The 25,550-nt window shown below is 40.1% G+C and overlaps 2 protein-coding genes across 2 annotated transcripts; both read right to left on the bottom strand.

Annotated features, from left to right (window-relative positions):
- Positions 1 to 209: 209 nt before the first annotated feature.
- Positions 210 to 4,743, bottom strand: LOC307262330 (GTPase KRas). The gene is made up of 5 exons (XM_080043170.1): positions 4,454 to 4,743; positions 4,123 to 4,235; positions 3,369 to 3,547; positions 1,982 to 2,141; positions 210 to 1,861 (listed from the first exon to the last, which is right to left on the bottom strand). The coding sequence occupies exons 2-5, from the start codon at positions 4,231 to 4,233 to the stop codon at positions 1,748 to 1,750; spliced, it is 564 nt and encodes a 187-aa protein (XP_079899296.1). The 5' UTR covers positions 4,234 to 4,235; positions 4,454 to 4,743; the 3' UTR covers positions 210 to 1,747.
- Positions 4,744 to 8,387: 3,644 nt separating this feature from the next.
- On the bottom strand, positions 8,388 to 24,805 carry slc17a7a (solute carrier family 17 member 7a; the record flags this gene model as incomplete). The annotated part of the gene is made up of 13 exons (XM_080044540.1): positions 8,388 to 8,650; positions 8,737 to 8,806; positions 8,896 to 9,023; positions 9,255 to 9,365; positions 10,285 to 10,417; positions 11,496 to 11,645; positions 11,875 to 12,017; positions 12,321 to 12,407; positions 12,644 to 12,731; positions 12,827 to 12,941; positions 13,495 to 13,613; positions 14,052 to 14,304; positions 24,744 to 24,805. 13 exons carry the CDS (start codon positions 24,803 to 24,805, stop codon positions 8,388 to 8,390), a joined length of 1,722 nt encoding a protein of 573 aa, XP_079900666.1.
- Positions 24,806 to 25,550: the final 745 nt, after the last annotated feature.

The following is a 25,550-nucleotide window of genomic DNA, read 5'->3' as shown; positions in this document are numbered from 1 at the left end:
TTTGAAAGGCGTTCTTTATTATCAATGATTGCAAAATCAGATCTGGTGTAACACACCACATCCTCTCCTTGAGTTTGTGCGCTAAGTGTGTTGGTGAGAAAGTTTTTATGTCCTACATCGCTCTTTGTAAAAAAATATACTCTTGAAATCCCATAAAGATCCGCTCTGGATAAACAAAACAGACGAGATGTAAAAGTTGAAGTCATTTACTTGTTTGTTACAGCAGAGCGCAGTAAAAAAAAATTACATAGCTGTCAGTGAGACTTTTTCAGATCGATACAAGTTTTTAAACGTTTTAGTCATTCCATATTTAAACTATTGGACTGCATCAAGTCCAGATAATGAGTCTGGCATGTGGAAGCTGCTGGTTTGCAACATCCTTGAGCAGCAAGAATCCTTCACGGGCACATCCACTTCTGTCACCAGGATGCAGCTGGTCATTGAACATTTGACATAATTTGAGTAAATACATGAACATATTTCTAAATGCTATAAAAATAGAAACTCGACATTCCTTTACATTTAGGGTGACGGTAATTATCAAAGATGACAAACATTGCTATAAAAAAACAAAACAAGATTCCCTATTTAATATCCTTATCACCCAGCATCTGCCATGCTCAGATAAACGTGACTGTGTGAAATCTGGAGAGTTGTCACTGTTTTCAGCATCACTGTGGTTTACATGTTGCGTGTAGTATCACATAGATGCCTGCACATACTTAATGCTCTGGTAGACACACAAGTTGCATTAAATGTGGACTTTGGAATACAGTGAAACACAAGCTTCAAGTTAGTGATGGTGTGAAATGATGAGAGCTCAGTGTGTTACTTCTTAGTTTTGTGATGAAACACCATCTTCCCAAGTCAACTTGAAAAATGGCACCAATTCTAGATTCTACCATAAATATGATGTGAAATTACTAAAGCGCACCTTGGAAACTTTTTTGTGACTTGGTTACTGAAGTGGTCCTTTCCTAAAAAAACATGTATGGCTGTTGTGTTTCAAACCCCAGAGGTCACACTAACCTATGACACTTAGGGGAAGAAGCGTATTTATAAACTTTATTTTAAAGATTTCACTAATCATCATCAAAACAATACCTGGGTCAAAATTACACTGTTTTCATGTTATTTCGGGGCTTTGTACACAGCAATCACATATAATCCATCACAAATCTCTCACGCCACCATAATCAAGGTGCTGAGTCCTTAAACTATGTCAGAGACTTGGATTGAATGCCTCACCCCCAGTGAGACAGTACAAAGTGCACTGACGCACCACTTTGAACCCTCGGCCCCGGGATAGTCAACAGGAGCTCGACCGTGTAAAACACGGGCTGAACAAAGTACTATAAGAAAAAGACGAGTATCTTTTCAGGCAAATTCCCATTTAATTTCCTAAAAATATAACAAAAAAATCTTCCTATTCTTGTTGCACTAATGCAGACCTTAACCCCCCCCCCCCTAAAAAAACAACTAAAAACTGCAGTCGTTTTGGTCGGAAAAAAAACCAACTGAATTCACAGCATTAAATGGTCACTGCACGGTGGATGTAGACATGGCAAATCTCGTGTGTGAAAAACTGAGAGCAGTTTATGCCACATCTGCTTCCTTGTCTGGAGCTTTGCTGGACGTCTCCAACAGGACACAGGAGGTACAGTGTGTGTGTGAGGGAGGGAGCATGGAACAAGCGCTCTAATGAATGCTGCTGTGTGTGTGTGTGTGTGTGTGTGTTTGTGGTTTGCTATAGTATTATGCAACGTCTCTGCGTGTGCTTCTTGCTCTTCTTGTTGCTGCGGTTGGTCTCCTTATATCGTCTAATCTCTCGTACTAGCGAATAGAAAGCTTCCTCCACACCCTGCAAGACAGAAAAACAAATGTTTGTCACACAGAAGATTAAAAGTTGCTTAATGATGTTACACTTATTTACTCAAACAAGGCCCATGAATGCATCGCTGCACACTTAATATGATCGTACCTGTCTGGTTTTGGCAGAGGTCTCGACAAACGGCACCCCGTAGCTTCGAGCTAGCTCCTGTGCCTGCCGCGTCTCCACGGAGTGGGAGCTCAGGTCGCTCTTGTTCCCCACCAGCACCATAGGAACGCTGTCGCTGTCCTTGACCCTGTTGATCTGCTCTCTGAGAACACACACACACAATGCAACAGCACCTACAGTAAGAGATTGAGTCCAGCCTACTTAAGAAAGCACTGATCTGGGTCGGCCGCATCACCAGCTCCCATGACCTCAATGTTATGCAGTCATGTTATTCGCCGGCAGGACTGAGCAAACCATTAATAAACAGAATAATTAAATTAATAATCTGATGTATGCACTTTGTAGTATAATGCTACACTTGCAGTAAAGCTTATAAAAAGGTACAGTCATTGATTCTGGAGATTCTGATTTTCAAAATCAGTGAATATCTCCTCACGATCCGCTTCCTGTCCGTACAGTGTGAGCACTGAAAGAAAAAAAACTGTTAATACACAGCCTAGGCTCAGTACAAGGGCATGTTGATAGCCCCAGTAGGTGCTTTTGTTATCATAAATACGTTTGAAAAAAGCCATACTAATGTCCTCCCTCCTACATACTCAACATGTATATACTACGTACAGTCTACTTAACGATCGATTGTGTATGCGAGGTTCGTCGGACCGTTTACACTGAAGTATAAAGAAGCAATAAAGAATTAAAAAAAAACTTCTGTGCGGTTTGAAAAGACGCAATGCATTGTGGGGCGGTTGAGTAGGAAAAGTAGCCTGTCGATCTGTACACAAAATCTTACCGGAAGTAAGTACTCATCCGGGCATTTCTTGCCTATAAAAACTTGCACATACAACCACAATATACTCAAATTGACCTCAAAATTAGTATGAGTAGGACGTTAGTAGGCTTTTCGAACACAGCCAGTCTCATCTTTTACATGCCAGTTTACAAAGCCAAAGCTGTGTATTAACACCAGATTTTTTTTTGCGCACACACAGGTACAGGTAGTTATCGTGAGAAGATAAACACTGATTTTGACAACAGGCTCAACTCAAATCATTGACTCCACCTTTGAAGCATTACTTAAGAAAAGTTTTGCAAAGATATCTCCATCTCCCACAGATTTGTCTTCTTTATTATGCATTTGGATTTGTTGGAAAATGTAAACCATATATTCGTGCAGAAATGGCCACACAGAAGTTGAAGCTATCCTCATATATAGATATGTGTTACAGACATGTTCACTTCCTGCTAATCAGGGATGTACTTTTTGTAATTGCCTGACACTTTAACCCTGCACAGAGCCCTGTGTTTCTTTTCTGATGCTAGCCTATGGCGAGTGTGTGTGTGTGAGCCCTGAAAGCTTCCCTGTACCTACCTGTAAAGGTGAACGTCCTCAAAGGACTTGTTGTTGTTGATGGCAAACACACAGAGGAATCCCTCGCCTGTCCTCATATACTGGTCCCTCATGGCGCTGTACTCCTCCTGACCTGCCGTGTCCAGGATGTCCAGCAGACAGGTCTCTCCGTCAATCACCACCTGTTTTCTATAAGAGTCCTGTAAACAAAAGCATTGAGTTATGTCTGTGTGTTTGTGCTGGTGCGCCATGTAGCAACAAGAACTTGTTGGATGAAATGACTAGTGTTGAACTTGCAGTAACCAGATTTTTTTTAAAGGCTACCATGAAACTATGCCATGAACTGACTCGAAGCTTTACATATTAAAGTGTCTAGAACAAGACATTTGAAAAATAACCTGTGGTGGTTTTTAGGCTTACAGGGGACACATTTCGAGATGTTTGGCATTAAGTCTTTGGCTTTGCATAGTGAGGTTTTACTCCATTGCATTTTTTTTACAGCTATTATTGTTTTGCAACCTAAGATTTTAGATAACAAATCATGTGGTTAGTTCATAAAATATCATGCATTGTTACAGAATAAAAACGTGCCAATAGTATATATGCAGCAGATAAAAATTATCTTACTGCCCTTTTTCCACCACTTGCTTTTCAACCTAACTTTTGGATTTACAGCATTAAGGAAGTGTGACACGTTAAATTGACAGTGTCGAGTTATTATATATTTTCACAGCAGGACACCGTGTGTAGGCTACTCGATTAGTGGCTGTCTCACCTCGATGGTTGGATCATATTCATCCACAAAGTGGTTCTGGATGAGCTGGATGGTGAGCGCGCTCTTCCCCACACCTCCTGCACCGACCACCACTAGTTTGTACTCAGTCATACCTGGGGAGGAATAATGCAGCCACAGGTATAGCCGTGATTTCCCACAATCAAATATGAGATAGTTGGTATTTCCCTCTTCCTCCACACACTGTCATGGCGAAGAGACTGGCCCAGATTTAATGTGACTATCCGCTGACGTTAGTTATCTACGTGTATAGTTAATGACTCGGTATTCGAGAGCTGGTGGTAAAAATGGTAACTGTTCAGAAAGTACGTACCTTTATGTCGGGTTTATAACAGTCTGTGAAAACGAAAACTGAGTTTACGAATGGATAACCGAGATTAGCTTGCTACATAACGTTAGCCAGGAGACGATTTCCTCATTCAAAACCACTTGTGGACAAACTTTAGTATCAGTCCACAATTTATTTCCGGACTAGAATTACGCGAAAAAATATTAACGACAAAAATGTTAAATGCTACTTGTTAACAAAAATATATAACTTGTTCTGCCGTGGTAAATAAATTAAAAATCCTTGGTCCGTGAGAGTTACTAGTCTCCATTGAGGTTCATTGGAAGCAGAGCGTCTTTCACGTTAATCCCCACTTCAAACAACCAATGGTCCGACAGCAGGGAAACAGACTTCTGAGTCGCCCAATCAGAATGGAGTATTATGTTGTGACCGCGCCTACAGCTAGCTAATCTGTCCAATCAAGAACCATGATTATATTTTAATGGGCGTGGTTACCGAGGAAAACTCCACAGATGGTTCTTCTCAACTCCACCTTTCGGTTAGCATATTGATGAATTTAGTAGCCTACTAAAGGATTTGATCTGTGTTGTGCTGTCAACCAGTTCCAAAAAAGGTGGACATCTGAACCATGTAACGCTTTACAATAATCAGCCCTGCAATAAATACAGAACTTCAGTAAGGCCGATATCCTCTGATTAATTAATTTCGAAAGGATTACTTGACACTAGGAGGGGTTAGAATGGGTGCTGTTCACTTCCCTCAAGTGGTCATATTTAACTACAGCACTACAATTACATTACCAGACTCACGACAGTTGTAGGCTATATTATGAGCGTGTACTGCCATCTAATGGTCACAATGAGCAACTGCGGCGCTGAATTAAATAAATCAAGTTGCATACATGCAGATGATAGCGCTATCGTTTCCGGGGAATTCTTTCAAAATAAAGACCAAACTGAAACATTTACAGTAGACTGAAAATTATGATGAAAATGGTCACTGGCCTCAACCTTATAGTTCCCTTGCAAAAAAAGAGTAATAATTGTTAGGGATCTGAAAATTGCTATGGAAATTAAATAGATACTGTGTGAATAATGATGAATATAAGAGGCAAGCATTTTTTTCCGAAATAGTTGAATATCAATTTCGAGTGCTTCAAACAGGCATCATGCCCCACCCTCTGGTCCGTCATCAACCCCCACTCTCCTTGTCTGTGACGTCCATATTTCTCCCTCGCTCTCCCACTGAGTGCATCTGTTCTCCCATCTAATCTTTGCCTAAAATCACAGAGATAATCCTGCATCCATCTGTCCTGAGGGAAAGACAAAGTAAGACAGAACGCTGACATTGCGTTGTAATGATGCAAAAGAATAAAAATTGAACACTAATTGAATGCGTCATCGTGCTCTAGGTAATAAATCCGGATGACACCACTGGGTTGAAATAGTAAGATCATCTTAAATTGCTTAAACTTTATTATACACAAGGATATCTCACATTATACATTTTTTATACATAGAGTAGGCTATTTACCACATTTTTGCACGTTTAAATATGTATATAATTTCCTTTTTATTTTATTTTACACCCACCACACATTTCATCAAGAAGGAGGACAACATTGGAACAGCCATTAATTGAGACAAAGAAACTTGATAAAAAATCTACAGATACAACACTTAAAAATAAAATTGTCCACAGGAATGATCATTCATGTCTTTTAGACATCTCACTCAAAACAAAACGGTAATTAGCTTTGTTAAAATAATTTATTGACATACCAAAACATTTTTACTTTCAAACCCAAAATACTTTCCTCTTCGAAAGTAAACTCGAATAACAATCCCTTTCATAGTTCAGTAGAATTAGATACTTCATCTGTAGATTTACTCGAAATCAAAGAGTTAATAGCGTGTGTAAGCATGACCTGTGAGTACCTGCAGAATGCAAAAGTTGTGTCTCTGTGCTAATGTTGTTTCATGTATGAGTATGTTGACTTTACTATACCTGCAGGCCAAAAAAGTTGGACTGTGCATATTTTACAATATGACAGTTCCTCTATTAAAATGTTAGTCCTCTTAGGCGCAGAACCTCTGGAATTGACACTCCATTACCCAGCTGTCATTGTGTCCTGATGGAGAGGGGTCTTCTTTTAAAGGGCATGAGAGGAGCTGATGTGTTCAATCTTGATTGTTACCAAACCTAACACACCCCTCTGATAATATATGATAATAAGTTCTTCCTTATCTCACCTACAGCCATGTAAATAGAACATTGAGCACTGCCACCACTCCCCCTGCCCACTGTGCATGGTGCACTTGACTGTGGCTGCATGACATTAGCTGTAGGTATGTTGGTGTGTGAAAGGGAGAGAAGGATGGCGGGGGACTACACTGCTGTGCTCATTAAAACATGCTCACTGCACAATGTTTCAGCACCTGCACCCAACACGACACACACAGACACACCCAGACACACACACAGTCACACATAGACAATCTGACAAAGCTCCTGCAGACCCACCAACTCAAAAAGGACTGACAAGTAGGAACTAAAGACATGGAGACAGCACCAACAGAGGAGAAGACTGAGATGGTCTCGTTAAACACAGGGAGGAAGTCTGAGGGAGAGGCAGCGACAGAGACTCAGAACATGGCAGAAACAGAGGCAGCAGCACGTGCTGTGATGCGCCTGGCAATATTATAACTGTTGTTTCCCCACGCTGGTTAAGCAGTGGAACAGTTAAGCAACGATCACACTCTACTTGTCATTCTGGGCCACCTCTCTAATGGGAGCGTACACACCAAGTGGAAAGTCACAAATGTCATATGATTACTTATGTGACCCATGAGCCTGGCTGGACGTGACCTAGTTAGGTCAGACCCAGGTGAGATTCAGCTAGACACCACATACAGCTTTGTGCACAAGCTCAAACACACACCTTTGCACATTGAAATGCACACTCACACACATAACCAGGGGGAGCCTGTTGTAACCAAAGCTTCACAGCTTTATACACACCAACACAGACCGATACAACATCTAAGCACCTTTTTTCCTCTTTGATTGAATAGTTTGAAAGAAGTTTAAAACATGACAGATTCTTACCACATACATCAACCTGTGTTGACTGCCACATGTTAGCGTAATTTAATCATGCATGCTTTGGAAACATAATGTTTCAGTAGCAAATTAAAATTAACTGGAACCATCAACAATGTCTGAAGATGGTTGCCTTTTAGTGTGAGCAATGTGGCGTCATCACATTTTGTATTAAGTTGTATGCACAAAAGTTCTATGTTTCAAGAATGCTTTTTCCAGCTAAAAAAGGAAATGTGTGGCCTACACATTAAAAATCTAATACAACACAATACCAGTGGCTTGAGAGAGTTGCTGTACAGACAAAACACACACACACACACACACACACACACACACACACACACACACACACGCACACACACACGCATTCACGCACAATCTCCTCAGTGAACAGTACTCCTGACCAATCACAACACAAGCTCTGGAGCAGGAAGGAAGTCTGGGATATGAGTTCAGATTTTGCATATGAATACTGTATCATGTGTTTGTGTACATTTACCACTCTAACACCTGCATGCACATGCCTACACACACACACACACACACACACACACACACACACACACACACACATTCTCTCACACTCCCACACACACACACACATTCTCTCACACTCCCACACACACACACACACACACGATGGAATGAATCAGATCCATACATTTGATATGTGCAGTTGAAAATACAGTATTGTACCAAAGCACACAGCAGGTCCATTCAGTATAGCAGTGACTCCCTCACAATCCCTTTCCAAAAAACAATCTTCATATTTTCTTCATCTTCTTCTTCTTTTCCCCAAACTTGTATCATGGCAATCCTCTGTGTCAGCTCACTTTCCTATTCCCCGCCCATACATCTAAGAGTTGTGTCGGGGTGGCTGCACATACTCCTCAGACTTATCCCAGTCCGACACCCATCCGGGCCCGCCTCCTCCTTCTCCCCCGGCCCCTCCGCCGTTGGAGCCAGCAACTGGTTGGCTCATGGCCCCGTATTGCCCGCCTCCACGGTACATCTCCTCCGTCTCATTGGCTAGTTCATCCTCACCGATGATACCGCACTTCTCCTCGCTGGTGTCCTCTTGGTCTGCCCACGGCTGCTTCTCCCCTGATGCAAAGAGTCCTAGTGAGAGAAAAAAAAATGTGACAGGCATTTAGACAGAGGTCTTCTGCACACAGAAAAACACAATATTCAAAGTGGAGTCATACCGTAGAAAATCACTCCTCCATAGTGAACAAGGGCTGCTATAAGGAAGACACCCTGCCACTCATCACGTGTCTGAAATTATGTAAAAAAGGCTTGGAACATGTTGTTCTAAAAGTTTTATGCATGGCATTGTAAAGTGAATATATGTGAATGGTGTTTACCTTGTGCTTGGTCATGGCTCCTACTATGAGAGGACAAACCATTCCAGATAATGTTCCCACCCCGTTTGAGATGCCCATCAGTATGCTGGCATAGCGAGGCGCGATGTCCAAGTGATTGACGTTAAACCCTGAATTAAAGAACAAAAACAGTGCATGTCACCAATCTCTATTTTTATTTTATTTTACTGAAGCAGATTTTCATGTAGCTTTATATTGAACACACAGATCTGACTATCTGCAAAAATGATAAGAAAGCATATTTCCTACAATTTCAAACATGTTGCTTATAAACTGCTTTCAGCATACTTTAAGCTTATATCATATTTACTTACTTATACTTATATTATAACATCTCTCACCTGAGATGGCAAATCCACTGAAACCCACAGCCATGACCAAGAAGGAAATGGCCATGACTTTAGTGTGAGAGTATCCCACCACCAGCAGGAGGGTGGCCTCCATTCCAAAACCTGAAACACGTAAACACATCACAAGAATGATACAAACGATCAGGAATGAGGAAAACTGTGTCCACAACTTTATAATTTGTCTCAACAAGCAACGGCCATCTTTTATAGACCAGTTGATAATAAATATATTGTTATTTGCTGTGTTAGAAATGTGATGATGCACATGAAGGAGAAACACTGAGCCTGATACAACCTTTAAGTTCTGATGAAATATTAATATGATTCCAGCAGTGATAGTGGCAGCTGCTGCACAACTGTGCCAGACGAATGGTGTTACTGTATGGTAGGTGCTTACATTTTCAGAAGAGTTATGGAAACCAATAAGCGATGCTTCTCTAAAGAGAAATGTTGGTTAGTTTCTAAATGTCTCTCATTTTTCTTCATGTTTCTTTCACTTCAGCAAAGGTGAAACGTCATCTGGCTTAATTATGTGTGAGTGTGTGTGTGTGTGTGTGTGTGTGTGTGTGTGTGTGTGTGTGTGTGTGTGTGTGTGTGTGTGCGCGCAAAATCTTCCTTCACCATCAGCCATGGTGGTCAGATTTACCCAGAAGACTAGGAGATGTGTGTCTGAACGTTTGTCCAATGTTCTTTTCGGTGTGGGGAATTATGAGGAATCAAACCTCGATTTAGAGATTTTCTCTAAAGCCCAAAGTGAATACAATTGTATTGAGTTCAGTCAATAGTTAACATTTTAAGCTGAACTTACCTTTTCTAATTATATAGCATCTCATTATATTTGAGGTATTTCTCTCTCTCTCTCTCCCTCTCCCTCTCTCTATCTCTATCTCTATCTCTATCTCTATCAAACATTCACAAACTCAGACAGTAGTCAAATTTGAGATGTTCTTAAGAAAATGTGTTATGGTTCCTCCTGACCCTCCTCCAACGACAGTATCACCCTTATCTTTTCAACACCCACCCCCACAGTTCATGAGCTTCCGGACGTTGGTGGTGGTCATCAGGTTGTGCGTTCTCAGGTAATCTGCCAGCTGGCCTCCAATAGGCACGATGATGGTCATCACCAGATGGGGCAAAGCTGACACCATGCCCACCTGAAAGAGGGAATGGTGGGGTGAGAGATGGAGAGAGAGATAGCTCCTTTGAACTGAAGTATGACAACATGATCTAAAAGGATTACATCATATCAAAGAAAAAGAGGGCGAGAGAATACAAAGTTAAGTATTTATACTTTGGGATGTTGTGCTGCTCTAGGAAACTGACCTACATCCAGTCTGGCACGGAACATTCTGTCTCCCACTTTCTCCATGATTTCCCTTTACTTCTACACTTTATTTGATAACAAATAGAAAACAGAAGCTGGATACCCCTAAATATACCAATGGCTCTGTCATGTCAGTATTTGTTTATTCTGTCCAATCTAAATGGAGTACCTTGGACATATTTCACCTTGGTGTAACACACACTGGCATGCCACCCTTCAGGCTCTTTTAATCAGTGTTGTGTTTGATTTAAACATGGAACAGAGGATAATTTCTACACAAACAAAAGAAAAATGACAGAATCTAAGTAGGAATATATACTAATTTACACAACCTAAATGTGTTAGGGTGTTATTGTAATCTTCACTCTCACTCTATCAATAGTTTGATTCCATGAAACCGCTCATACAAAGAAGGCATGGGACTCACACAAATCCCTTACCTTAAAGGATAATTCTGGTATTTTTGAACATGGGTCTTATTTTGTTAATGGTGGCTGTTTCTTACTATATACCCTCATAAAGTTGCACTCCTCAACTCTAACTGTAAGGATTTGGGAAACACAATTTTGGCAAATCAGTGTAAAATGTATACCACAGCAGGTTCCATTTTGCATAAACTATCAAAAAGGCTTTAGGCACATTTGTATTGAAATTATTATGAACCATAGCCTCAAGAGAAATAATTATGAAAAGAGGAAAAAAAAATACAAGAAGTTCCCATTCACTCCAGTTGACGTGACCTTGAAGAAAGCCTTCAAAATTAGCCAAATGCAATGCTACTGGATAATGTAGCTGTTGGCAAATACAAAAATTGTGAGTATACGAGGACATTTCTAAAAAGGTCAAAATTAAAAACTTCTGTAAAGAAAGTATTTTATCGCTATATACTGTCGATGATGTAATCTCACCTTGCTGATCTCAAAGCCAAACACTTCTTCAAAGTAGGCCGGCTGACTGATGAGCAGCAAGTAGAAGGTCCAGCTCCTGCAGAAGTTGGCCACAATGATGGCGTAGACTGGCATGGAGGTGAAGAAGGCTTTCCATGGGGTATTAAATTTCTGACAACACAAAGGAATAAGATATTACTGGGATCTACCAACCACACTGAGAGAGAGCAGTCAACTACTGAGTCAGCTTAGAGTGTGTGTGTGTGTACGTACTGTATATTGGGTGTATAGATACATGTGTACACCCACACTATCTGTTTTTGTGTTTAGGTCTATGAGATTCTATGTGATAGGTCGATGGGCTATATACGCTACGCATGAATATCATATGGAGCCCTACATGGTTAGGATCAAGGAACGACGCAGACTCTCCGATGGCTTCTTCAATGTACTTCTTCTCCTCAGGCGTGATGGTGGGGTGGGCGGCGGGACTCTCATACGACACCAGAATCCAGAACATATACCAGAATATCCCAACGCAGCCTGGAGATCGAGAAAGCAAAAGACACAGACATGGGTAAAGTAGAGAAAGAGCAAGAGTAGTATAGGCTGCGAGGGCATTAAGGGTTCAGGCAAATGCTATTGAATGCTACAAGGAAGATAAGCAATAAAGAAGCTAATTGTGCTATTGTGAGCTTAAAGGTTCTGAGCAAAATATTCACATTGTTTTTAATTCTTAAAGTATATAAAGTTATAATTTCATTGAAATTAATAATATGAATAACTTTAACCAAATCCCCTCTGAATTCCCAACAATAGTACACACGTAAATGTAAGTATACTGACCATAAACATAGAAAACTGAAGGCCACCCAGTGTATTGCACCAGTATCCCAGCTAAAGGCATTGCCACCACTGCTCCTGCATAGGATCCTAAAAAAGAAAATTATACATAAAGAAAAGCAACACATGGTTAATTTTCCCTCATAATCATCTTGCCTTTTGTGAACTCAAAATGCTTGATATATACTGTATGCTTATTAAGTGGCCATGGAAGTCAACATGTCCGAGCACTTCTAAGCTCTTAAACCTTTCCAGAACCTCTGGCTCGGCAGATAACAGGGATATTGAATTTTGGGAAAATGTGTCAGTAAGGAGTGAAACTTTACCACAAAAGGCTGTTGTGGCTAATCGACTCCTCTCGAGAGGAGGCGCCCACTTGGCCCAGATCCCGTGGCATGCTGGGTATGATACACCCTATAAGACACGATGCAGTCAGGTGAACACTCGTAGGTGTAGAAGAAGTCCTACACAGAGTCCTGCAAACACATGTCATCGGACAAATACTGTACCTCAACAAGGCCCTGACATATCCGGACCAGTATGACGCAGCTGTAATGGGTGCGAGCAGCAGATGGAATCAGCATGTTGAGGGTGGATGTGGCCACGATGGCAAAGCCAAACACTCTTAAACACAAAAAAGAAAAAACATTCCAGCTCAGATTGACGATTCAACAGCAACAACGGCAGCACAAGAGTGATGGAAAGAATAAAAGAAATGCTGCACTGACAAAGGATGAAGCTGCATGGTCATGATTTTACAAATGATTGGAGTCGCTTGATACCGCTCAATGATTGGGATTTGATTTAAAGGTGGAGTCAGTGATTCTGGAGAACACTTTTTTGTCAAATCAGTGACTATATCCACACAATCCACTACCTGGCTGTCCGTACTGTGTGTGCGCTGAACTAAATCTAGTGTTTTAAATACACAGCCTAGGCTCTTTAAATGTACAGTATATGTCGCTAGCTATATGGTGGGCCCCCTTTGTTAACATACCCTGTGTTTACATACCCATTTACAGAGCATAGGCTTTGTATTAACACTTCTATACATGAACAAAATTGATATTTGTCTTAACCCCAGCAAAATTATTATAACTAACTGTTACCCAATCATAAAGTCTACAGTAATGGCTTTATTGGATGTATAAAACGTCGTAAATGGGAAGACATTCACCTGTTGGCTGCAAATTTTCGACATATAAAGCCACCCGGGATCTGTGTTACGATGTAGCCCCAGAAGAAGGAGCCGTGGATCATCCCCACTGTCTCCGGGTCCCAGCTGAACTGTGCAGCCTGGAGAAGAACAAGAGAAGATATACAGTATGAACTTTAGCTCAATTCAATTAAAAATGGACTCACTTCAAAACAGATCAGATAACAATCATTATTCTCATATTTATATCCACCATGCATGAGACTCACCTCATTTTTTTATTTTTTGCATTGATTTGATGTGCTTGATTTGAAGAATTGCCATCTCAAACTGAAGCAATTATTCAGTGATTGGAAAATAAGTTACAAATACGGTATATACTGTGAGACCTGAGATTAGGACATGCATTCATCAGGTCCGAAGCAGTAATAAAGCACGCCATGAAGAGAAACAGAATCAAATCCTAAAGAAATTTGTATATGAGGCTTGTCTAACAATGCAAACGTCCTTGTCCAAAGACGGTCTTATGTAGTAAAGTTGAGTCCAGAAGTTGTTTTGATTTGTGTTTAGCCACTTACCACGAGTACTTCCTTGTTGCCTTTGTAGACAGTGTGGTCGTTGACCATGCTTACGATGGCCACGCCCAGGTTGCACCGGATGCCAAAGGAGATGCAGAATCCCAGGCCGGACAGGATGGCTATGATGTAGCGCCTGGGCAAGCCGAAGCAGGTGCAGTCCACAACCGGCATTTCCTTCTCCTCCACCAGCTCAGGACGGCCCTCTGCCGATAACTCAATGGTTTCTCCATTGGGCTGCCGCTTCTCAATCAGCCTAAAGTGGAGACACAGATAATGTGCAGGAGAGGTGAACCCAGAGCCAGCCTCAGTACAGTGAACAAGGTGCACAGGTCACGCTGTTAAAGGGATAGTTCAGTATTTTTGTAATTTAAGGAGTTTGGGGGAGATGTTGTGTATAGCGGAAGTCAGCATTGTACTCTTGCAGATGGGGCCAGCTGAATTTATTTTTTGCCATATGCACTTACCTAAACAAAAATGTCCAATCTACGCTTATAAACAATATCAGTCTGCAAATCAGCAGTGAAAAAGTCCTCCATGTATTGTACTATCAACAGATATTTATTTTTGAGGTAAGCGCTTATATACAGTATATGGTGAAAAAACATTTTCACCTGGTTCCATCTGCAAGAATAAGCAACAGCAACGTCTTCCTCAAACTCCTTAAAGTGACGGCACTGACAGTCCTGACCCTCCATAAGGTAACATACTAACTATGCAACCCCACTTCAAAAATACTGAACTATCCCTTTACGTAGAATATCATGCATCTTGATATGATATCTATTCTCAGCACAGCCTGTTTAGGATGATCTTCTGTGGATCTATATACAATATTCTTACTATTATATTATGGACACATTTCCATATGCTGTCAATAATTTGCTGATACATGATACTGGTTCAGTGGTAACACCTGCTCATTTTAGTACTCAAATGTAGACTGTACTGACACTTCCCTTGAAAGAAAGAGACAAGGACACAGGAAAACACTTCTATTAAAAAAGAGGGAAAGGTGAGGTGACATGATGATGCACTAATCCAATAGGGACCAAAAATTGCATAAGGTGGCTCAAATGGAGAGTAAGGGGGAACATTCATGGTTCAGGTGAGCCACTGATGTTTTAAAGAGAATTCTCTTTAAAAGCTTGAAATGTGTTAAACATAGTGGAGCAAATATCTTTGATCACGACAATCCCTCTGAATCTACAAACAAATTGAAGATGTTATACGTTTGTGGGGTTTTTACTGCAGACATTTTGTAGAATATATCTACTTTTCATAGACTCTATCTGCCTGCCTCTCTCTTTCTCTCTCCTCTCGCTCTCTCTCTCTCTCACACACACACACACACACACACACACACACACACACACACACACACACACACACACACACACACACACACACACACACACACCTCCATGCACCATGTTGGGCTCGTGTCTGACTCAGCGCGTTCCTGTGTGTGGAAGCAGCTGTCCCTAGCCGTGGAGCAGAGTTAACTACGGCAGCACATTCCCCCAGTGTCTGTTCCTTCAGGACGCATGGGCACCTGCTCTCATCCCGGTGCTACTTAAGATGTCCCCTCTCTCTTAAACGCAAATAAGAGCTATCTGGAGACCAGCAGCTAACCACATCATATTACTGAGTGGACAGGCTTGTGTGTGTTTATAGTTTGAGGTAAGGCCCGACCGATATGGATTTTTGGGTGCCGATGCCGATTATTTTCTGAGAAAAATTACGATAACGATTAAATCGGCCGATTTTTCTTTTTTTTAAATCCCATGAATATATATTGAAAAAATTTGCTTTTTTGAACCCTTAAATATATATAAATACTTGTTACTGTCAATAGGTGTACAGGAACTTTTTATTTATTGAAATATGCATTATCTAGAAAAAAATAAAGTGTTACAAATATGTCTAAAGTGACATGACGCATTTTTAAACTCAGACATTAAGCATTTTATGTAACTGCACCCAACCCTCTGGAACTCCTTCCCTCCAAACATCAGCATCTCAGACTAAATAAACTCATTCAAAAGTCAACTCAAAACTCACCTCTTTCAGAAAGCATAATTACACCTGACTCCACTTCAAACCTTATCTTTAATTTGTCTGTATTTTGTTTTCTTTTTCTATAAGTATGATTTTCTATGTTTGATGTAAAGTGTCTTTGAATGATCTCCAATAAAGCACTATAAATTCTATACAATAACTATAGTAATATCAACTACTATTAACAGTCAATAGATGACCAATGACTCTGCTATTGGTGTCAAGTGTGCCGATGCCGATTTTTTGGACATGTGCTATAATCGGCCGGCCGATATATCGGTCGGGCCCTAGTTTGAGGTTATTTAGGCGGTGTGTAATTGCACAGGCAGGCAGATGGAAAAAACTGAGATAATGCAGCCATCAAAGGCATGAATTTTTATCTCAGATTCCGATATCTTTCGGGTGGCTTGCTTCACAAAACACCAGTTTGCACATACAGTACGTCCTGTATGTCACATGCACTTTAATTTTTGGACTAAAATGTTTTTTTGTTTTTTTTAAAGCCAACTTCTGCATTTGCCATTTCTTTGGAAGAGACAAACATAATCTGTTATTTTAGGTTGAAGGCGACTGTCACGTTTTTTCCACAGGAGTCAAACAGAGAAGTCAGGAGAGCAGCCATCTGTGTATTACAACCTCTATACTCTCAACAACCCCCCACTATAAACCGACACACACACATAGGACAGGCTAAAGTACACACTTTTCGACAGATACATTTAACTCAAAATAAATTAGACATACACCACACATTCTGAGGTATATTTGTTTTTTTTTAATAGTGTGTGAGCTCACAGGAGAGGCACGCTCGTGTGTCAGCCGTCCACTTTCCATTGGGCTGATCGAGTTAGCCAGTCAGCTGGAGAATTACGCACAGCAACAGACACACAATCACCACAAGGATTTGCTCCATGTTTTTAACCCTAAATTGTGTTTTATTGCGTTGAATGTTGCTCTGTTTTCTATGCAGACATTCAAGACAACCCATCTTTTCCGGGCTCTAAGTACACTGAATCTCCAAGATACTTATTCATGCAGGCTAACACAAGACAAGTCAGACTCTGATGCTGGTTAATTATTGATATGTTTTAGGATGGGATAAATAATTCACTTTAGCTTTTACACCATAATCTGTCACTATATATCTATCTGATTGCTTGTCTGTCTGTAAATACTGTATACTCTCATCCCTCCACTCGTTATGTTTCTTAGTTATGCATGTGGATTTTCACTCCCTCCCCCAATTCCACTCTGCAAAATAATCTCTTTATACGTCCATGCAACAGGATAATAATCAAAAATAGATAAAAAAAATATGGCAGTATAATTATGTGTAAATTAAACATGGTTCCATTGTGATATATTCTTACTTGTGTCTTCAAACACAACGGACAACAGAAAAGAAACACTTTGTAAAGCAACGTTTTGGAATCTGTAAGAGATTAGAGAAGCTGCATCCTCTCTCTCTCTCGCTCTCTCTCTCTCTAACTCTCTCCTAATCTGTCACAACATTCAGATTAGGATTACAAAAATGATTTACTTCCGGAAATGAATATGGAAGGACAGACTAGCTGTGGGGGCGTGGTTCAGCATGCTTCCCCCGCCATCACGACACACACTGTTGAGTTCGCAATTGCAGTTGATTCAGTTTTTTTTGTCTTTTTAGCAAATCATATTGCTTTGATTTACACAGTTATCTAATGTTATCAAGTCAAACAGATAATCATTTCTAAAAAAGTACAGTTCTACAAACACATCACATTTCTCTGTGTATGTAAAGTGTTTGACATCATATTCTATATTTTTGGTTTATCTAATTTATGTAGTCAGTAGTGGTGTCAACAAAAAACATGTAAGCCTCTAAATGTATTCATTACTGCACATGCAAGAACAGGATGTATTTGGTCGAAACTACACTGGCCGACGGACATGGAGCTTAAGCATGTGCTATTGAAGGGATAGTATTTTTGAATTGGGGTTGTATGAGGTACTTATGCATAAATAGTCTGTAACCTTATGTACAGTAGATGAAGGTCAGCCCAGTCACTAGGAGTTTGTGCGGTTTGTGCTGATGATACACTACACAGCACTAGCAGACAGTCGTTTATTTTTGCACTTTTTTCAGGTAGCCTATATTTCATCCATATATTACTACGACAATTATTGCCGGAGCAGTGCAGCGTATCAGTCCGCAGTGAAAAAATCCAACATTTAGTGTACAATTGAACAGGTATACATTTTTTTGCTAAGCATAATATATTTTGCGAATAACCTTTTTCCTGTTGGCCCACTCTGCATCAGTACATGGCTGACTTCTGCTACAGTTACGTTACTTCCAAACTCCTTAAATTGACTGAGCTGCCATCTCCATAAGGTAACAGACCAACTATTCACAACCCCACTTAAAAAATACTGAACTATCCCTTTAAATGCAAGAAACAGAGAATAATTTGTTACCAATTCTGTAAATTAAAGTTGATCAAAACGTTGATGTGACACAAAGGAAGGAGTGTACTTTATTTTGTACAATCAGTAGGTTAGACTCCCATGTTTGCTGAACAAACCCTGAACAAACCCCCTCACTGGAGCTCAGTACCAGAGTGAAGGTTGCAGGAGGATCCTCATTAAACCTCACAACAGATTGCAGCCTGACAACTACACATACGCTACCAGCTAACGAGGCTAGCCCACGGCAAAAATCACCTTTAATTACAGATGCTTCACACTAAAGGGCAATTTCAGGCTCATTCGTGTGCAAGAGTCTCACAATAACCGTTTCCCTCCTCTAATATGGTGTTTTAACATGAAGTTTAATTTACAAACAAATACAGAAATATATGCATAAATCAGCATTTGCCAGTATGCATGCATGTCAGCACAAAACGTGTTCAATAATTGTACTAGTTGGTAAAAAATGCATTTTTTTTTTGGTTAGTACAGGTATATATACACAGGAAGGAAGCATCACTTTCTCCCTGTAGATATGCCTACGTGTGAGGCTCACAATACTGTGATGTAGCGTCTCTCGTCAGCATAGCGAGGACCTGATTGGCCTCATCTGCCAACAATTAATGAGCGAGAGAGCATGAGCAGGCAGGAGTACCGTGACCTGAGGCTCTCTGAAAGATCATAATTACAATAGTAACAGGCCTCAAACTCACATCAGGTTATATCTGTGCTTTTCTTCTGAGCGCAAGAGCCAAACTTCAACATATAATACAAATATGAGATAAAATGAACAAGGTCAACATGACAATGTCAATTAAAGAGATTTAGAAATGAAAAGACCATCAATGCCTTAACACACTGGATAAACCAAACTCATTTTAAAACTACACTTCCACCTTGAGCATTATTAGGTTTTAAGCATAGGTTTTAATTGGGGCTGATACAAAAAATTATTCTCAATGATCTGATTAATCTATACATAATTTTTGTTTTATAAAACAATAAAATATTTGTGAACACAACATGTTTTATTAATTCCCACAGTTAGTCAGTTAACACTCCAAAACCCAAATACACTAAATTGACAAGTTTATATGCAATATGTTTCTGTAACCAGCAAGACATGTTTGCTTAAAAAAATCCGGAAACAATTTTTTGATTATCATAATAGATTCTGATTCATTTTCATTCATTCAATTGATTTATTACATAATCCACTAACCATTGCTGCTCTTAATCATTACTGTGCAGCTTCCACCCCTGTCTAGACACACTAATTTCATCAACCAATGGAATATTTAATGGAAAAAATGTAATAAAAAGTTAAACTCTTTAAATACAATTTCTATTTGAGAAACCATTATTAGGGATTTTTTTAATTTTTGCAATAATTTATCGGCTTGACAAAAACATAGTGACTCTAACATGCTGGTTGGTGACCTGGGACATTTGTAACCCTTTATATTAAATTCACCAAGAGCATTCTGCATAATCCTCTCATAAGAGGATGATAGAGAGGGATAGAGAGAGACAGCAAGGTAGGTTGACGGCAAAACTATTATATAACGCAGCACGCCCTGGTCATTATTCGTCCACATCGGTGTTCATCCGTAGTGCAGTATGTAAACCATGTCTTTCATTCTTCACGTAAGCACACCCCCCTACTAGTCTTCTTGTCTAAAAGAACGATGCCCCCTTATCTGCCCTCTATCGTAGAGTTATAGGTCAGGTGTTTGGAAGTATATGGGCGGTAGTTTAAGGTTTTTTTGTTAATCTCAAAAAATTAAATTTCTGAAGCTATTTTCTAATTTCCATAGTGGTGTCTCCCCCTTCCTCCGTGAGCCTCTCTCTCTCTCCCTGAAGTGAACAGATTGGGTCTCGGTGGGACTGTGTCACCCAGGGAGACACCCTCTTCCCCATCCTGTCACACCACATTTTTTTTCTCTCTCCTGTGTACACACACACACACACACACACACACACACACACACACACACACACACACACACACACACACACACACACACACACACACACACACACACACACACACACACACACACACACACACACACACACACACACACACACACACACACGTGACCTTCATAGACTATGTTCTCTCATAGTATAACTCAATCACTGTGCGTTCAACTGAGCTGGGTCATATTTACAAAAAAAATATTGTCCTGTTTATTTTCTTCACAGTTCTATTGTATTCCCCAGCGTGTTTTTTTTTTTAAGATTATTTTTTGGCATTTTTATGCTTTATTGGATAGTTTTGGAGAGACAAAGGGGAGATGGGGCAGAGATGGGAATTACATGCAGAGATCGACCACGGGCCGGATTCAAACTTGTGGACTGCTGCTTCTGAGGACTGAGCCTCTATGGGCGGGTGCTCTAACTACTACCCCCCCCCCCCCCACTTACCCAGTGTGTTTAAAAAAAACCTCACACCCAACCATGCGTGGAGGCAGCATGAATATGAAACACTGAAGCATTGCTGCCAATAACAAGGCATGCTGAGCGGTTGCAGCTGACTTTACAAACTGCTCAGCTCTGACAGACACATTATAAGCAAAGTAAACCTTTGAACACATAGCCACTTCGACACATACGGGTGCATCTAAATAAAACATTTGAATATCAATGAAAAGTTAATTTTTCTCTGTAATTTGATTTAAACAGTAAAAGTTGTATATATTCTAGATACATTACACATTAAGTGGAATGAATCTAGAATGAACATACTTTTCAGATCAGATTATCAAAATTAAAACAAAAGGAACGCCTGACATATTTCACTTTGTGTATGAATCTAGAATATATGAACGTTTTACTTTTTGAATTAACTTTTCAATGATATTCTAATCTTTTGAGATGCACCTGTACAGGTAGAGAGAGTGACACAGTAGCATAGACATACAGAAACGCTGCAGATCAAGCGTTTCACCTGTGGTATTTGTCTTTCCAAATTATTTTAAAGATTCACTTAGTGATGTTTTCTGGCCCCAGCTGCAGCGAGTGTCTGCAGAGTAATCAGCTTTCTGCTCAAAAAGCAGTCCGATAACTTTAACGCCATCAATGCCATTATAACAACATGTATACTTTGATGTGAGGCAGTCATTTTTGTTTCACATAACTACATCAGCCAAATATTTAACTCTAATTTACCGGACCACCTACAGTGTATTTTGCAAATGTGACTAGGGAAAGTTGACCGCTATAAGGAATTTCACATGTTGTCAAAAATGCAACACATACAAACCCCTCACTCATCAGGAAACTCCCCTGATTGTGCGCATGCACAGATAAATGAAGTCAAGTATAGCTGCTCCCTCTCGTTGTGTTCTTAAAGTAGTAATGTTAAGAACATAGTGTAATATATAATGTAATACAACGATTGACGATCATTCTTGATAAGAAATAATGCCAGCATGTTTTCAGTTCTTACACTTTGCCAAAGTCTGAGTGATACAAAATGAGGCAAAGGATCATATTATTATTTTAATATTTTATTTGGATCTATTTCAGACCACTGTGTGCTGTTTGAGGAGACTAAAAAATATAGCACGCCACTGCAAGAAAAATGGATTAAAAATGGATTACTTGTTCCATTCTCTGTTTCCTTGTGCAGAGTGAAACATGCTCCACGTGTAGCCATAGCCTGCTGATGCAAACCAACGACCAATTCAATTGGATGTCGTTTGATTAACCTGTATGTTTATCCTTTTATGAGATGCAAAAATGTCCATGGGATACTATTGGACACTTCTACACAGGATCAAAATGGTGACATCATGCTTGTAGTATGATTATAATGCATTTTAAGTAATGCTTAGAGTAGTTCCTTGACACACAGAGATGAATAGATGATATTTCTGCAAGATGCCTAAAGAAGGAACTGTGAGAGTCGAGATGTAGAGTGCGGTTGACCTTACAGTGCCGAAGTTTATGCTTACCTAGTGGAGTTTAATATAGAAACACAAGAGGCATTCTGATGGAGAAAATGTTTAAATAATAGATGAACTCCTGGCTGCTTTCATCAGGAGGGATTTTGTCTGAGGGGTGGTGAGATTGCACGCAGACCCACTCACTCATCTATGCACACACAGTGCAGGGAAGCCCCTGCAATATTTACAAATGTATGCACACACACACACACACACACACACACACACACACACACACACACACACACACACACACACACACACACACACACACACACACACACACACACACACACACACACACACACACACACACACACACACACACACACACACACACACACACACACACACACACACACACACACATAGATATATGCTTCTTCAACACGTTAATTTCCCACATCAACTATTGAAAGTGTATACCTAACATGGTGGCAACATAAAACCGGACCACTGGATAAGCCAAAGTTGTAGCCCCGCCCCTCAAACAAATCTGGATCCAATCTTATACATCACGTCCATCATTGCACCAGCTCTGACTGTGCACATGTATGGCCCATGACCAGTAAAGAGAGGAAAAGCCTGAGATTTGCATGACCGTTAATCTGGGAGCCACGCATAGGCCGAAAGTTGTCTCAATGGATGTAGGGATGGAGGGATGGAGGGATGGAGGGCTGGAGGCGGAGGAGGGAGCGGCTGGAGGAAGTGACATGGGGCAGGGATGCAGTGAGTGGGAGGGGAGAGTTTAGGGATTTGCGTGGCTCGACAGCTGGACTGAAAAACAGGCTATTTCAGGATAGGATTTATACGTTTGGTTGCTACCTCAAATCCTGAGAGAGAGAGACAGACAGAGAGAGAGAGAGAGAGTGAGTGAGAGAGACAGCTTAAAGCAATGGTTATTTCATGAGGTACTATCAGTGCCTTTAATCTCCCTCTTTTTTAACGGAAATATTGTCAGCGCATCAATCTCTGTTGCGAGTTTTATACTGATTATCAATCCATCAATTAAACAGATGTACTAATAGGATACTATGCAGTGATATATGCAGTATGTGGATATTTTGTTTTAAAAATGACACTAACTTAAACTATTCTGTTTCTACTAAAACCATTATTTCAATAGGTCTGCAATTCTTTCAGAAAATGATTGTTCTCTTTTAACAGTCCATGGCAACATCTTCAAACAGCTTGTTTTGTTCAATTGGTAGAAGTGGGCAAGAAATATGTAATGTTAGTCATTTTTGCAGGAACATTTTGAAAGATGTATATAAAAAAAATATAGCCTATATATATATATATATCAGAATATTGCCAAAAAAGTTTCTGCTGCATTGACCTATGTTCCAGCTTCATAACACGATAGTGATCATTAATGATAATTATTATGGTGTCTCTCTTTTTTTTTTTTTTTACCAACTGGTTACAGTATTCATAAAGTTAGTTTCCTCGGTCAAATGTATGCATATATTGCTCTGATCTCATAGTTGATATCGATAGATAGATAGATAGATAGATAGATAGATAGATAGATAGATAGATAGATAGATAGATAGATAGATAGATAGATAGATAGATAGATAGATAGATAGATAGATAGATAGATAGATAGATAGATAGATAGATAGATAGATAGATAGATAGATAGATTGATCCACTTTGAGATGGGCCGAATCCATTAAGAGAAGAGAGAAAGTACGCATGAAAAGCATCAAACCACAACCCTCCATTCCCACATGCACTCTACAGCTAGTTCACTGCACTTTCCCTGCACATAAGATCCTGATAATATACGCTACTCTGCTTTTGCAATAGTAATTTATGGCCTGTTTGCTTTTCTTTCTTTCTTTCTTTAAAAAAAAGAACAAATTAAAAGCAGCATGACTTTTCTTGAAATAAAAGCCCACCATTCCGCTATCACTATCAGCATTTCTCGCCCACTTCTTTCAAACCCATGTCACTGCACTGCGCTACGCAACGATGGGATTTTGCCGCTATATTTGCGACTGAAACCCCTAACAGTCCCTTTCTTCTCCCAGTTCAAATCAATAACGAACAAACTTTTTCTCCACTTCAGAGTTACTGGTTGGAGGAGACGGGACGCGAAACCCGCTTCATGATGACACTGTGAGTCCCGCAGAACAAAATTATCCTCAGCTAACACGCGAAAATCGGAGAAAAAAAAAAGTCACCAAAGTTATGGATCGGGGGTATATTATAAATAGGTGTGTACCTGTGAAGTTTCCCCAGATTTTTGGCCGCGACCGCCTTAAACCTGTCTGGTCTGATCTCCATCCTTGCAGCTTCTTGACCCGGCCGGTGTGCTGATGTCCCGCGCGCCCTCCTGTCCTGCCTGAACGCGCTCAGCTCCCTCTCTATCTCTCTCTCTCTCCCTCTCTCATCCCTCCCTATCCGCAGCGGCCTCCAATTCACTCTCTGATGGGCCACAGAAAGGTGTAGGCCTTATAATGACGGTGGTTGGGGGTATTTATTAGACATAAACTATGGGAATATATATGATATTAATTATTAAAGTTTGTATTTGTCTACATTTACGACGAATTACCATCATCTTGAGAGAGTAGGCAACTGAAAGTAGGCTACTGATTATGTCCATGAAAGAGAAGTAAAATAAGCACTAACGTTGAACTGTTGGCAGTAAACAACTTTTTTATCATTCCACTGATCCTTTAGCAATGCCCAACAGTCAAACCATTAAAAACGTTGGCTTAACGGCCTTCCTCTTTGTGTATAATTAGAAAATGCTTGGAAAATATTTTATTATTTCTTTACCAAATATTCATGAAAAATTATTTTCATCTTTTACAAACTCATGCATGGTATCCGTGATGTTTTGAAGGGTTGAGTGGTGCTGCTGTGTATCATAAAAAGGTACATCCAGTCAAGTTGCTGCCATCTAGGGGTTTATTTGTGTTGTCATCTAGGACAGTACAATACTGCTACACTGAACACTTTGAACACATGTAAAAACATTGCTGTGGTCATGAGGTAAAATGATACAAATACATTGTAAAATAAA

This window comes from Ammodytes marinus (assembly GCF_949987685.1).
Source record: "Ammodytes marinus genome assembly, chromosome: 16".
In the NCBI taxonomy this organism is placed as follows: Eukaryota; Metazoa; Chordata; class Actinopteri; order Uranoscopiformes; family Ammodytidae; genus Ammodytes; species Ammodytes marinus.
The sequence above is the reverse complement of the archived record's forward strand: the minus strand, read 5'-3'. Positions and strand labels throughout refer to the sequence as shown.